The following is a 15,776-nucleotide window of genomic DNA, read 5'->3' on the forward strand; positions in this document are numbered from 1 at the left end:
ACCACCAGACTGCAAGGGTAATTCCACTTTTTAAAATGTGCCCTGAGGATATGGGCTTATCCCACCTGCTGCCTTTCCTGCTCGGCTCTGTTTGTACGCTTTCTTTGGTGGAGCTATAGAGAAAGGAGTGTGAAGTGTGTGTGTGTTGGCAGGAGTTTTGTGTGCCATGTCATGTTGTGTCACTCTCAAAAGTACAGACTTTTGTCATTAGTGTTCATGGCAGCGATGAACACATGCCAAAACGCTCTACTCTACATATATACGCCTGGTCTCAGGTTATATGTGTGCATCATATGCGTTCACACATGTGTCCGTCTCTCTCTGTGTTTCATGACTTTCTGCTGCTTCTGACAGAAGTGTGTAAATTCCTGGAAGGGTGTGTGTGTTTTAATGTCTGGTTTCTCACCACCCCTGGCCAGCTTGGTGTGTTTTCATCGCTCAAACCTGAGCCATCTCCTGGTCGGCAGCCCCATTTTATCATAGACCTTGTTTTAAAAGACAGCTTAGCAGGGCCCCTTTACAGGCATGTGTGTGTGTGTGTGTGTGTGTGTGTGTCTAGGAGCCCAGGTAATGAGCTTTCTGACAGCTGTTGAAAGGCGTTGCTACTGCTCAGCACCTTTAATGAAAGCACCCCCCCCCCACCCCCCACACACACACACACACACACACACACACACACACACACTTGTCAACACACACACACACACACACACACACACACATTCCTCCCTCCCTCTCAGCTTTTGACTTCTCCACCATATAAACCATTTCTTTCTCAGTTGTAGGCAGGTTACATTGTGAGGGCTTAGAGACTTGATAGACCTCCCAAAGCTCGCAGGTGACTCAACTGTGTTCAACAGAGCTTGAACAGAGCAGCAGTATTATTCGGCCTGTGGGAAATGACAGCACATGTGAGAAGGTGTAGCAGCGAGGGACACAGAGAAGTGGCTACAAAAGCAGTGACGGAGATCCTCCGGAAAAGACTGGTACAGACATAGAGGAAGGAAACGAGCCTGTTGTGAGGGACCTTGTACCAGAAGCCTCAGAGAGATGGCAGGAAGACGTGGGCAGAGGAACACAGAGAAGGAAAGTGAAACGTGCTGGCACCGCTGACAAGGGTGTGGTACTTTCTCTTCCTCTTTCATGGAGCCCAGTTCTTCATAGAAACCTTTCGGTGTGCTGATGGTCACTCAGTGAGCACCCTGTGGTGTTGTAGCCTCTGCCATGGGGTAGAGGGCCAAGGGCACCCTTGAAGGCCCCACCTAGTGTGCCAGAAAGTCTTCCAGTCCACTGTTCACCATCCTCTCTCAATCTGCTCCCCTTCTGCCACTGCTGTCTGCCCAGTACCCACCCCTCTTTTCACAGTGAACCCTACTGTGTGCCCCTCTCTCACACACTGCCTCCAACTCTCACACACTCTTTTACTGCTCAGTGCATTCGACAAGAACACGCAAGCTTTGCAGGCTGTTTAATGAAGGTAGAGATGGAGACAAAGGCCCCACATGCCTGTGCTTGCAGTTTAACAGGAACCCAAAAAAACATGAACACAATGAGCCACACACACATACAGGAGGATATTTTAATGGGGAACAGTGAAGCTCTCGAGCGCACTGTTACGAACAGTCCTGCATTTGCAAATCAAATCGAGACTGCGGAAAGTGGGCAGCGCCACTGGCTGGAGTAGCACACACGCAACCGACATAAACACAGAAATTAACACCTACAAATCTGTGCTTCTCACTCGCGTACTGTACTGTATGTACGCTGTCCTCGCACAGAAACGGCCTGTGCATTTGCTCTCGCATGCCACGACTAGACTTCTGGAACAGTGTCCCACTGAAGATTCAATCACACACAACAAGTCACGTAGACAAAATCTGCAGGCCTATTGTGAAAGAATACTTGTTACTCTGCCAGAATGTCATATGCTGCTCAAAGGAGTGTGTTGCAACACAAAACACAAGCTGCATAGTCATGCCTTTGCTCACATACATTAGAAACACTCCCCTTTCCAGTCGAGTGAACAACAGGCAGCTTCAGTGTTACCAGAAAGTCCCTTGTTTTTCTATATTATGTCCTCCTCTTCTCTCCTTTTCTCTCCTATTGTATCTTTTGAACCTAAAGGGACATCAACTGGCCCAGTTGACTTGACCTAGAATTTAATGTAATTGACCCAGTTGAAGTCACCTTCAGCTAAACAGCTATTTCTGTCATGTGCAGTTACATTTCACGTCTAATGAGGTTGTGGAGAAAGATGTACTGTACATCCCACTCCGGCTCAAACACGTTAGTGTCATGTAGAGGGGGGCGGATTGTTGTGTGTCTTTTCTAGTTTGTAGCTAGTGAAAATGACCCTACTGTGTGTGTAGTTTGAAGCCATTGAATTGTATCTGTGTGTATGTGACCAGGGGATTAGGGCTGGTCAGTGCAGCTGGGCCACTTGAGCACAGAGAGCATTGAGAGAAGGGATTAGGGGGTAAACTGATACTTAGCAGGAAACGAACAGTGGCTACTGATAACTCAACTATCCCTCCTTCTTGCCTCTCTTATCCTCTTCTCCTCCCCCAACAACAGCAGCCACCCACCTATTCCACTCCTCTCATCTCATCCGTCCGTCGTCGGCTCACAGGCCTCGGCCGGCAGATTGTCATGCAAATGGTGCCCCGGGCCTCGGAGCGCTGATAAGGAGGGCCTCTCATTTCACAGGGCTTTGTTTTCTAAACAGTGATGAGCTGAGTTGAGGAGACTGGGGAAAGGGGCTCAGGGCGGCTGCCTGAATGGGCCCTCTCACTGTGGCGCCCTGGGGTAAGTGGTGCGGGGGATTTGGATGGAGCAGGATGAATGAAGGCAAAGTCTGGGAGGCGGGTACAGGAGTCATGTTCTCTGGCAGAAACCAGGTTCAACGTGTTGACGGGGCCTGATGTATTTTCTCTCTCACTGCTGTCCGAGTTTTCTCCAGGATGGCCTTTCTCTCTTTTGGCTCGCTAAACATTTAGACGGTGTCAGTCAGTCAGTGTTCGTTACTTGACGCCACATATGGTTTGTCCTTTTCTAAGGAGTTGTCGGCGCTCGGTCTGGAGCCTCATTTGCTGTTGTTATTATTGCATAAACACAGAGGTTCATGGCACGTTCAGAGGGTTTCTGCTCTCCCACTGACCCTGCTGCTTTGTTACATTCTGGCCAGGGAGATATGAGAACTGCTGTAGAAACATTCAGCGGGCGTAAACTTCAGGTTCTAGATTGATTTGCACATTTGGCTTTGGGATTGCTCTTAAAACTAATGGAAAACATCTTTGCCTCCAGCAAAGTAAGGCTTTCAAAGGAGGAATTTGAATGTGGATTCTGAATAGTCAAATATAAAAATACATATGAAAAACAGATGTTTGAGCAGCAGGCAACAAATGAAAAATGTCTGACATATTTCTGTTACTATCATTAATGAGGTAGTAGCTGGCCTGTCACAGCAGCTGTAGTAGAAATGGTAGTAATGGTCAGTTTGGTCTTGAACAAGACTGGCCCTCAGGAGCAACTGGTTCCTCTCCTCCCCCTTTCCCCCTTCCCCCCCCTGCCCCTTTCTCTGTTTTTTATCAAATTCCTCTTTTTATGCCCCCTTTTTTTCTTCTTTTTGAAGTCTCCACTCTCTTGTAAAAAGCCAAGCTGGTGGTTTTTGCCTCAGCCTTGGGTGTGAGAGAGGGGGGTGGGGGGGGTGGTTGTAGGTTAAGTTTAGGCTAGCCCTCTGTGCTTTCCATTGAAGGTGCTGGGGGGAGGTGGGGGCAGTAAAAGTTAGAATTTTAGAGCCTCCCTGTTTTTTATTTTATGATTGGCTTTTTTTACGGGCTGGGAGCTACAGCTGGTGGTGTGAATAGCTGCCCAAGGTGACCGAGTCCCAATAAAGTGTAGGCCAGCCGAGCTGGGGCCTCCTGTCCAGCCATGGGACCGCCTTTATAGGCCGCCTTACGAGCCTAGGCCTCTATTAAAACCTGGCAGGGCTGCACTGAGGAATTTAGGGCCAGGAAACAAGAGAAAAATAGGGTTTGTGTGTCAGGGGGTGGTGGGATGCAGAGTTGGGGGGTCGAAGTTTGAGGGTAACCAAGGGTGAAAGTTGAAAGAGGTGCTGTTGGGTAAGTGGATGTTCAAGTGTGCAGCGTATGGATTCCATACTTCCCCCGAGCAACATGTGTGTCTGTGAGTTTGTGCAGGCTAGCATGTGTGACGAGGGTCTGGTCCTGTGTGTGCAGCGGCTTATGTTTCTCAGGGGAAGTATGGAATCCATTCGCTGCACACTTGAACATCCACAAGAGCCTTATGTGTGTTCCACTTTGGAATATAGTGAAGATTAATGTACCATAGCAAGTATGTGACTTGAGGTGGCGCTGACGTCACAGTTGTGCCCAGTTTGAAAGCTAGAAGGAAGAAAGGAAGTTTTTACACAAGCTTTGCACGCATGTGTGTTTGACATGTGTCTACTCTGTGCGTGCAAGATGTCATCATGAGCTGTCGTCAGTCTGAGGAATGAGGAAGAGCCAGCTTTGACTCTTGGCTGCAACAGCTCACTCTGTTACCTGGCCTTATCAGAGAAGCTGTCCATCAACTGCACTCCTGCTTACTGCTGTAAAAAACACTTTTGTCCCTGCTGTCAGACAGTCATCCTTCTCTTGTTTGTCTGTACTCACACGAAACAATACTCTCCCCATGTATGCACCTGAGGTGCTGCCCCTTAGGGTGGTAATTGGTGCATGGAAATAGAAACTGTAGTTCATACTATATTCCTCTTTCTCACTCTTATCTTAACAAATTTGCCCCACAGATAGACTAATGTGACACTGTATCTCAATGCATCTCCAGGCGAAGTGTTTACCAACTGAACATAACCGTTACTTAGCATCTCTTGCTGTCCTCACAAATCAAACGGAAAAGGAAATGCTGTCAGTTATCATATCATGTTTGAGTGCAGTTAAACACACTTGATTATGTATGACAAGCGAACATGTGACATTTCAGACTGCGCGGTAGCCGTAGGACTATGATTTGTGACAAACTCATGTACTCATTTACTCTGCTGTCTTTTGTTTTTTCTTGTCCATAGCGGTGGAGACCCAGAGCACCAGCTCCGAGGAGATGGTACCCAGTTCGCCGTCTCCACCTCCCCCACCTCGTATCTACAAGCCTTGCTTTGTGTGCCAGGACAAGTCCTCGGGGTACCACTACGGGGTCAGCTCCTGTGAGGGCTGCAAGGTGAGAAGAACCTGCCAGATCCTTTTGAGTGCTGCTTTGTGTGGATACATTATATACATTTAGAAAAATGTTGGGTTGCAAGAAATTATTTGTTACCTGTCTTTTCATCAAGATAAGAAGGAAAGAGCCTTGTAGGCAGTCTGTAGCTACATCTGTTACATGGGTTAGATTGCAGTGGGAAAAGATGGAATCACTGAGAAGAAAGAAGAAGTAAGACCGATCAAAATAATGTAAAGAGTTAAAATTCTGGATTCAAGAAAAAGAGATATGAAAGAAGAGCAAGTATGAACGAGAAACAGTTAAATGTCACATCCTTGATTTGATGACTTGACTATAATACACAACCTCTCTCTCTCTGTCTCTCTTGCCCTCTCCCCTTTTGTCTTTTGCTTCCTGATGCTCCAGGGTTTCTTCCGCCGCAGTATCCAGAAGAACATGGTGTACACCTGCCACCGAGACAAGAACTGTCAGATTAACAAGGTCACACGCAACCGCTGCCAGTACTGCAGGCTGCAGAAGTGCTTCGAGGTCGGCATGTCCAAGGAAGGTGAGTCCTCCAGGACTGGAGTCCCAAGACAGAGGAGAGACCCAATTCCAAAACACGGATATTCACTCACTTACACACTCAAAAACGTTTGTAGGCTGCAGATTCTGCCTTCAGATATTTCAGATGTAGATCAAGACACAGGATAATATACCTGGGTACCTTGGAGACATTGACAAACCGTTGATATTTAAATTTGACTTTTGTTTAACGACCAAACAAAAAAGATCTGACCTGATTCACACAGTGTGAACTTATTGATCTATTAACGCTCAGTCAGAGACTCTGGGAAATTATGCAGCAGACAGACTGAAGCCAGATGATGAGCCTACCAGGGGTGGTGATCAGGGCGAGGCTGGGCACTGTACCAGTCATATGACTAATGGCTTTACGAAATGATTTTGACTTCCTGTTTCACAACAAAACCTCGCCCCTCTGGCCCACACAGACACTGCTTTCATTCATAAAGACAATAAAGCAGAAAACGAGTTTTGACAAAGTTAATGGCGGCAGGATTCTGTTTTCCAAAATCAAAGACACTGTTTTGTGCCCTCTTTAGTTTGACCTGCGTGTAAGTGGCAGTTTCTTGCCCTTTCGCAGAGCCCGTGGGACATGTATGTGGGTGTAATGTTTGTGTGGGATGTGTGTTAAGACCGGGATCACATTGTGCCTCTGCTATTACTGGATATCCTGAGAGGAAGGAAAGTATGGGAGGAGGAGGGAGAGGAGGCAGAGAGGGAGAGAGTGGAGGACTGGCTTATGTGCACCGGTCAAGTGGATAGAGAGATGGGCAAGGAAGAGAGCGGGTGATAAGAAAGAGATAGCCAGTGTCCGTGCGGCGCTAAAGGAAATATGTTGATACTGTTAAGAGTAACCTCAGTCGCGACTGAGTTCTGGTTTCCACTAGCGAGCACAATGTCCTTGACAGTGGTGAAAGACAGAGAGCATGAGGGCTGTGGATGTTTTTACATGTGATCACAGATAAAGAAGAGGAACATTCTGTAGCTGATCTCTGAAATTGCCTGAGGAAATTAGTTTGTACAAACTAGTGGAAAATCTCCCTTCTGACTGCTTTTGTTTTTCTTGTTTTTCTTTACGTAGCGGTGCGCAATGACAGAAACAAGAAGAAGAAGGATGTGAAGGAGGAGGTGGTGCTTCCAGAGAGCTATGAGCTAAGTGGAGAGCTTGAGGAGTTGGTCAATAAAGTCAGCAAAGCTCACCAAGAAACCTTCCCGTCACTTTGCCAATTGGGCAAATACACCACCGTAAGTCTCACACACACACACACACACACACACACACACACACACACACACACACATACTGTTCACTCATACTGTGTGTGGCGACATTCTCCAAGCTATGCCGTCACTGAGGGCTCCCAAATTGCATGCAAAGACGTAAATTCACCGTAGCTTTCCCAACATAGTGGTGGTTTAAGTAATTCAGTTCCCCATTAAGCCATCTGTGTGGCCTCTGAATGATTGATGCAACATGTAAATGGATTTTTTCCCCCCCTGCTTGATTGATGTAAAATGTAAATGTGTTGTCAGGCTCGGACACGCTCGTGCTTGATGCAAACAAGGTTGCACACCACCTCTGTAACAACATACTGATCTGTGTGTGTGTGTGTGTGTGTGTGTGTGTGTGTGTGTGTGTGTGTGTGTGTGTGTGTTTGTGCGTGTGTTCAGAACTCCAGCTCAGACCACCGCGTCCAGCTGGACCTGGGTTTATGGGACAAGTTCAGTGAGCTCTCCACCAAATGTATCATCAAGATTGTGGAATTCGCCAAGCGGCTGCCGGGTTTCACCACCCTCACCATCGCTGACCAGATCACTCTGCTTAAGTCGGCCTGCCTGGATATACTGGTGAGGAGCCATTGTCTTTGTTTTTCCCTTTTGTCCTCTTCACTTGCTCTGACAGCAAAGCCCTTTTCTTACCAATAAATGACTTGACAGATGAGGAAATACTGACATCTGGTGGTGAAGAGTGGTAGTGCAGGAGGGTTTCCTCAGATGATACTGAGCCTACTGAATAGTTGGTGTGAGAATAGTTATAGCATTATACTTTTGAACTGATATCTATCAATTTAGCTAGTGCAAATATGTTGATACTGCATTTACATATTTTGCTCAATGCTTACAAAGTTTCCCAACTTCTTTTGCTCACAGATGCTGAGGATCTGTACACGCTACACCCCAGAACAGGACACTATGACCTTCTCAGATGGCCTGACTCTGAACCGGACTCAGATGCACAACGCCGGCTTCGGACCGCTCACAGACCTGGTGTTTGCCTTCGCTGGCCAGCTTCTACCCCTGGAAATGGACGACACAGAAACCGGCCTCCTCAGTGCCATCTGCCTCATCTGTGGAGGTACTGCAGCGTACACATAACAGTACAAGATTTAGTAAGGCAAAGTAAAAGAGCAAAATATTTGTTTTGATGTGTAAATTTTTTTCAAACAATAATAAAACGTTGTACAATTAGTTTTATGACTATTCTGGTAAATAATAGAGGGTTTTTGCACTCTTCATCAGACCGTATGGATCTAGAGGAGCCCCAGAAAGTGGATAAGCTGCAAGAGCCTTTACTTGAGGCTCTGAAGATCTACGCCCGCCGCCGTCGCCCCAACAAACCCCACATGTTCCCCCGCATGCTGATGAAGATCACCGACCTCAGGGGCATCAGCACTAAGGGTTAGTATGAAGAGAGTAATTCCTAGAACAAATTCTGATTTTGAAAAGACCTGACTGCTGTCATAACCAATATGTAACACACAGGGCTTTGTCAGCAAACGTATAGAGTAAGTTTTTAAAATTTAATTACTAATTATCTACTAGGTGCGGAGAGAGCCATCACTCTGAAGATGGAGATCCCAGGGCCAATGCCTCCTTTGATCAGGGAGATGCTCGAAAACCCCGAGGCCTTTGAGGACCAAACGGAGTCCAACGAGAGCCCGCCACCTCCGCCGCCGCCGCCGCCACCTCCTCCACCAGCCCTGGTCCTGAAGCAGGAGGCCGAGGACGAGGAGGACAGCTGGGCCACAGAGAACGGCAGTGAGCCGTCGCCGGAGGAGGAGGACGAAGATGACGACGATGACGCGGCCGATGAAGAGCGAGACAGGGGCTCGGACAGTGATGGGGAGCCCTGGGGGGTCCTGGATGCCATAGATGGGTCGAGGAAAGGCCTTGTTGGGAGGGCGCAGTGAACAGAGCATTTCATACATACACACGCACATACAGGTTCAAACACACACACATACACACACACACAGAGACATACAACACAACCTCAATCACTTTCCCACCTCAAGAAAATGCTGGCCTTCCCTCCCCACCTTTCTCTCTCCTTACTGCACATCATTGTGTCCTCCACAGCGGAGCACAGCAGAGCCTTATGTGTACAGACACTTTCTAACTCAGGCCACATGGTCCATGACAAGTGAACTATAGAAAAATAAAGTAAAGGAGAGATGACAGTAAACCACATGAACTCCTGGCAAAGCCAAGAGGGAAGTTACCGTGACAAAAAGAACATAACCTCTTTGAGAAAGCTAAATGTCTCTTTCTTTTTTCTCTCTATTGTTGTTTATATCTGAATAGGGGAACGGCCAAACCAGACACCAGAACTGAGCAGTTGATTCCGATGGATTACAACAAGCACATTTCTCAAAAAGAAAACAAGAGTACAGGGCAAAACCAAATCGAGTATGCTTATCTTTTGTTTTTGTGGTTATTGCTTTTGAATAGTTTTCCGTTTTTTTTTTCTTATTTTTCAATTTATGATTAAGTCCATACATATCTATATACCATTATATTTTTGTCTTTTATTTGTTATTCTGGTTTTATATATGAATCCTTTTAGACAAGTTTTTTTCTTTGAAGAGCTTTCCTGAGAAGATATTCAGAGGGAAAGAAGGGTAATCAGAACTGGCTGGGTCTTCCTTAGCAGCTACATATGCTAAGCTGGGGCTTATTTTTGGGGCACTTTGGCTCACTGTGGATGTCAATGATAATCAACCCAGAGGACTGTTGTTGTTGTGTTGCAGTGACTTAATCAGTTTCTGTTATCAGGGAATTGGCATTATTCTATTTTTTGCTCCCGTTGCAGCCGACTAACGCTGTCAATGTGGAAAAAGTAAGTATCTTTGTGCCAAAGTTAGGAGAAGTCATCTTTGGAGCATGAGTTTGACTACTGGCAGGGACTCCAGCCACGATCCAGCGATCCTCACAGCAGAGCGCTCACTCACACAAACACACCCTCGATCTCACGCACAGTAGATACTGCACACACACATACACACACTGCTTTCACTCTACCCTCAGCTGTAGCAGATGTGCCGACCTGGCGTCAAGTGCCCGGACAGAGATTTACACTTTACACCGTATATGTAGCACTTTTGTGATCCTCTATTCAAGTGAGGCACATCTCGTCCGCTGAGAGTAGAGTTACTCTCGGTGAGCTTAAATCTCAGTTAGCGTGTCCCAACTGATGATCAACATATAGAAAGCAATCAACCTTAGAGCACTCCCCGATAATGTCAGTCGACAAATAACAGACAAAAAACATCCACACATAGTAGCAACATTACTCATCAACACAACGATCAAAGACATATGCAAGTCGAAAGCAGGAATCCTTATGGAAGACATTTTGAAATCAGACTCAGGGCTTTTCAGTAAGGACCAAACCCTAGCTGCTCTCAGGCACGCTAGAAACAGGCAATATTTATGTGTGTATTCTTGACTCCGTTTTGATCAGCTCAACCCCTCTGCGTGTACATAGAAGGTGACAAGTCTGAAAAACAGCATGGATGCCAGTCTGACTCTCCCACAGGGGGACAAGTCATCATCATCATCATCGTCATCACCAACATCACTGCCCCTGCCTGTGCTCGCGCTGGCATCCATGCAGCAGCAAACTGCCTTCTCATCCCAAAAGCCATTATATCACCTTGTCTTCTTGTGTATATCCTCACCTCTCTTTAAAGGAGCTGTGGAGGATTATGTGTTCTCGTGTATCATTTCTTTATTGCCAAAACGTCTCTGTAGGCGATCAGCTGGGAGAGCGCGGCTGATGTACAGTACAGAGGTTCTTTTCTGTCTCTCTTTGAAGCAATATGAACATTCTCTCTGTAGCGGTGAGAGGTCCCATCTTCTGAATATGGGCAGGTCTCCTCATTTTGCGTGCGTGCGTGCGTGCGTGTGTGTGTGTGTGTGTGTGTGTGTGTGTGTGTGTGTGTGTGTGTGTGTGTGTGTGTGTGTGAATGCTTCAACATGTTTTCAGCCATTGGGTGAATGTCCTCGGCATGGTGCTGTCACACAAAAAACACTTGTGTGATGACCTCATCCCTTTCTCTATCTGCTGGGCTGTCATGATGTTAATGATGGTAACGCAGGCAGAACATTGAGATTATGTTGTTTTTATGTTTTTTTTGTTTTTCAACATGGCCAAGGTGTTGTCTTACCCTCTGTTTATGTCAACTCTTGTCATACAAAGAAAAGCCATATAAACAGTAAGAGGCACAATAAACTACTTTTGTGAGATTACCGGACTCTTTTATTTCATTGTTCTTCCTCATGCAAAAAATCTCTTACATGATCAGAAACGTCACTCATACAAGCAAAATATGTAGGAGTTTACTGTCTTCTACCACTGTAAAGTAGTTGGGTTGAGTGAACATAACCATGCATTACCAAGATGTATCAGTAGAGGGAGCTCTTGAACCATGACTGCAGGGTGTAGTGCTTGCAGCAGTGTTCACCCTGCATGGAGGATAAGGGCAGGGTCTGTTGGGTCATGGAGAGCTGTGGGTGCAGAGGCTAATAAATCACAGCTTCCTGCTGAACAAGGACATCAGATAAAGGTCTGTTCCTAAGATTTGTTCACTCTGCAGTTGTAGGCGTGCAGGTGGTAGCAAAAAAACACATCACAGACTTACTCTTACTCCTGTAGTTTTGTTTCAAAGATAGAGTGGTTTAGAAGTTAAAGAGTCAATCTGTCTGTTGTGATTTATTTATTGAAGGTGAACAACCTATGATACAAAACAAGAGAGCACCTTAGAAAGATGAACACCTCAGCATGACAAATGAAAAAAGATAGAAAGTGCACAAATAAAGTATCTCGAAACATATCAATATAACAATTTGTCACTCTGATTTTCTTTGTCATCTCATTGTAAATTGAATATCTCTGGGTTTTTGAAGACATCACCGTTGGCTCTGCAGCGTTGTGACAGGCAATGATTAATTGAAAAAAATAACTGGCAGATGGATATATAATGAAAATAATCCTAGATATTAGTCATGTCCATATTAGAGGTCTGCCAGGGGAAAATGAAAGTGATGCTTCCAGCTAAACAGTCAGTACATGGTCCGACATGGTCTCAGATTTTATTGGACTAATGTGATATTTGATCTTGTAGAGTGGAGAGCGTCTTGGATCCAAAACTGAGTCTGTTTTGGTAATGACCTGTGAAATGTGAAAGGACACCAGGGCCTTAAACCCAACTCAAAGTCAACACATTTGTCAGAGAGTCTCAAAAACCTGAACCTAGTAGTGCAAAACTCATACATTTAAAACAAGCAAATTAATAAAACAAGGAAACCCTGTGATGGCCTTTAGTATTTTTCAGATTGGCCTCGTAAACGTCACCAAAAATCAAGAGTTATACATTTGTCACACATTTTATCACGCCTACTTTCAATACATCACTGTCACTGATAAGATCATGCTCTCTTGACACCCTGATAAAGAACAGGAACCCTCTTTGTAAAGGGCTACCGATAGTAAACACCTCTTTTTTTCAGTGTACCAGTGTGGGATACTAATGCCTCACCTTGATTTTATTAATAGAGAGATGGGGAGAGAGAGAGAGAGAGAGAGAGAGAGAGAGAGAGAGAGAGAGAATCAGAAGAGGGTGATAAACAGAGATGAGATTCTATCAATTATACGATTGCTTTAATTAACTATCATTAAAGACAGATCAATAACGCCAGACTGGAATTAAAATAAGGTCCATACATTATACACTATTTTACAAGGAACAATCAAATGGCCTCATATACTGAGCCCCTGGAAGGTGTTGCCATGGGAACTCATGGGAGGGTTTGGGTGTGCTTGGGGGAATTTAAAGGAGCCGGGCCAAGATTTCTATATACTCATCCTTCCACATCAATGATGCTTGATTAACGAATTACTCGAGATAGGAAGGCTTATTCAGTGCAAATGAAAAAAAAATGGAAATGTGTAAAGAAAGGCCCCTGGAAAAAAAAGTTATCACTGTAGAATGAATTAATAAAGGGTAAAACTCTCCCTTGTAATATTCTTGCAGCCACGGGACATCTATTATTCATAAAAAATAGTAAAGAATCCATAAAAGTAGGTCATGAGTGCGGCATACCAAAGAAATTCATTTGAATATTTAAACCCAGAGAGAGAGACCCTGCTGCACATCCGCTGAGTTTGCTCTGAACATGAGCAAACAGCAGCTTAGTCAACACACAGGGGAGATAATGGAGCAGGAGAGGCTGGCTCCTCAGAGTGATCCAAGAGCTCCTGGCAGTAGTTAGGGAGGAAAGGCCTGGGCTCAGGGTGAGATAAAGGCAGAGACTATAGGTGCATGAGTCCTGGGTCTGATGTGATAAAAAAAAGGGTCTCTCTATGTGGACCTGAAGCCATATAGAAGACAGAGAGGCACATATGTCATATGCTGGATGCATGGAGTTGGAGGGTCACGGTGTGAAACGGCACATAATTCACAGAGTGTCTCCTGCTTGGGTCAGAACAGACAAAAAAGGACATGTTAGTCATTTGTTACATATGCAGCTGATCCATGGAGGGTTGGGAATCAGTCAAGGGAAGAGAGGAGAGGTGAGGGGAAGGTGAGAAACGTTTTCAAGTGCAAAGACCATAAATTTAACATCTTCCCCTGTGCGAGCAGAGAGGCAGGCGGGCGATCTTAAAGAAAGGGTAATGGAGAAAGTGATGAAGAAACGGGTAAAGGTATCTGTGACGAGAGTGAGAATGGAGGGTGTGCCGGCAGGGAGGCAGAGGAAATAAACAAGGCCAGGTAGAGGAAGGGGGTGATTTGGGGAAGGGGAGCGAGAGCTGGGGATGGAAGGCGTCGGGGTCATAAAAACTAGGAGATGTGTTCTGGCCTCTGGGTCTTCATATCTTTTACATTTCTAATTAAAAGAGATAAAGAGTGAGGGAGTCATCAATCCCACAGTGATTTCCCAGTTAAGGTTTTAGAGGGGGCCGTAAACTAGGCAGCCCGGCATCATTGATTTTATAATTAGCTATCGTCACCCCAGACTTAAAATGGAGGGAGTGTGGCAGAGGGGCATGAGGAGGGCTTGAAAAGAGGGAGCAGGAGACTGCCGGAGGAGTGGTCAGGCACAAGGATGAAGATGATGAGGAGGACAGACCTGAGGGGTAGACTGCTGGGGGAGCCAAAGGTGAGTGAAGAGAAAAATCCAGAATGAGAAATCTGAAGCAGGCAATGAGCCAAAAGGGAATATGGGTTATATAGCTGTGTGAAAAGAAATGGCATAGTTAATTACCAGTGAAATGCCATGTGAGGATCAAAATATTGCTGTGATCTTTGGCCAGAAAAAGACACATTAGACCCAATAATGGATACATAAACCATTTTATTATACAGAACCCCACCCAAACCCTGTTACATGACTGATAAGAAAATACATGGTGGTGTACACGTGGGATAACCTTCACACACAAAACTTCAAAACAAACCATAACCACTGGAGCTTTATTGCAATGGGAGACAGTGTCCTGACGAGGAGTACTGGAGCTCTCAGCGGAACAACAAAAAAATTACTTCCCTAAGACATAAAGTCAGATTACAACCACAAACAAGGACTATGGAGAATACATGCTGTGCCCTATCTTCCGGGAAAGAATACCAGGCTCCTCAAAACATTCCCGCATCTACATAAGGAGACTCAACATCAGAATACCTAGCGACACAAGGTAAACGAGAGGCTGGACAGACATTTACTCCTTTCATGACTACTTCAATAATCCTGTTCCTGTTGAAGCTCTTTAAACATTAAAATCAATTTCTTTTTGCAGATTTCCACCTCCTTCCTTAAATGCAACACGCTGGTATCATTCCCTTTCATTAGCACCAATATCTTGCAACAATATAACTCAAATATCAAATCTTAATACAGTCAAAGTGAGTATTTGAAGACAGAAGGTAAGAACAAAACGTGTAGGTAAACTATACGTAAACACAGCACACAATGGTAATGATTAAGATAATGATGAAAGACACAACCGACATATTAAGTATCCATATATATCAACTTTCATCTAAAAACTCTTCTATAGTAAAAATAGGGTGCAAATACAGCAGATAAAACCAAGCGTCAAAGTGTCTAGCAAATCTTCTTAGCCAAGCATGGAAAATTTTGTCACACATTGCACAAACAGTTGTGTGAAAAAACGAACGCCTATTTTCAAACTAAACCTGAATATAGTTTCATTGCAGCATAACTCAAGTTAATTATAAATAGAAAATCATGAAAAATGCATACAGTATTGATTAAAAGGTAGGCAGCAATTTTGATTAGGCAGTATATCGCCGTAGGGCGAGGGGGAAAATACCAACACCATGTCGCGATGTCAGGATCCATAAAGATGATTTTCTTTGACCCCCCCCATCATTTTAGGCACAAATTTAGAACTGCATGGATGAGAGATAAGATTTCTGTACAATACAAACTGTAACAAAGAGCAACACTAAATATCCAAATGACCAGCTAGTAAATTAGCATTTCATTTTAATCATTATGAAACGTAAAATTCAGGACCATTAACTAGTAAAAACTGCAGCTGATCTATAGTGAAAAGCTTATGAGCATTAATTTTATAATAACGACGATATGAAGTTACTGAAGTAGAAAGTTGCATCTGGCATCTATCTTAATAGACTTTAAACTCAATCTGTTCAATAAACTCTGTGTTT

At 44.8% G+C, this 15,776-nt stretch overlaps 1 protein-coding gene across 2 annotated transcripts in view; it reads left to right on the forward strand.

Annotated features, from left to right (window-relative positions):
• rarga (retinoic acid receptor gamma a) overlaps window positions 1-11,331 on the forward strand; it is a 42,603-nt gene extending 31,272 nt beyond the window's left edge. For both annotated transcript variants that reach the window (XM_070909689.1, XM_070909690.1), the window contains 7 exons: window positions 5,087-5,235; window positions 5,641-5,782; window positions 6,881-7,044; window positions 7,471-7,647; window positions 7,951-8,155; window positions 8,320-8,478; window positions 8,623-11,331. In XM_070909689.1, coding sequence (XP_070765790.1) covers window positions 5,087-5,235; window positions 5,641-5,782; window positions 6,881-7,044; window positions 7,471-7,647; window positions 7,951-8,155; window positions 8,320-8,478; window positions 8,623-8,990 — 1,364 coding nt within the window. In that variant the 3' untranslated portion in view covers window positions 8,991-11,331. The remainder of the gene's footprint in view (window positions 1-5,086; window positions 5,236-5,640; window positions 5,783-6,880; window positions 7,045-7,470; window positions 7,648-7,950; window positions 8,156-8,319; window positions 8,479-8,622) is intronic.
• The last annotated feature ends 4,445 nt before the right edge of the window (window positions 11,332-15,776 follow it).

The sequence above is a fragment of the Enoplosus armatus genome, chromosome 8, assembly GCF_043641665.1.
Source record: "Enoplosus armatus isolate fEnoArm2 chromosome 8, fEnoArm2.hap1, whole genome shotgun sequence".
Classification (NCBI taxonomy): Eukaryota; Metazoa; Chordata; class Actinopteri; order Centrarchiformes; family Enoplosidae; genus Enoplosus; species Enoplosus armatus.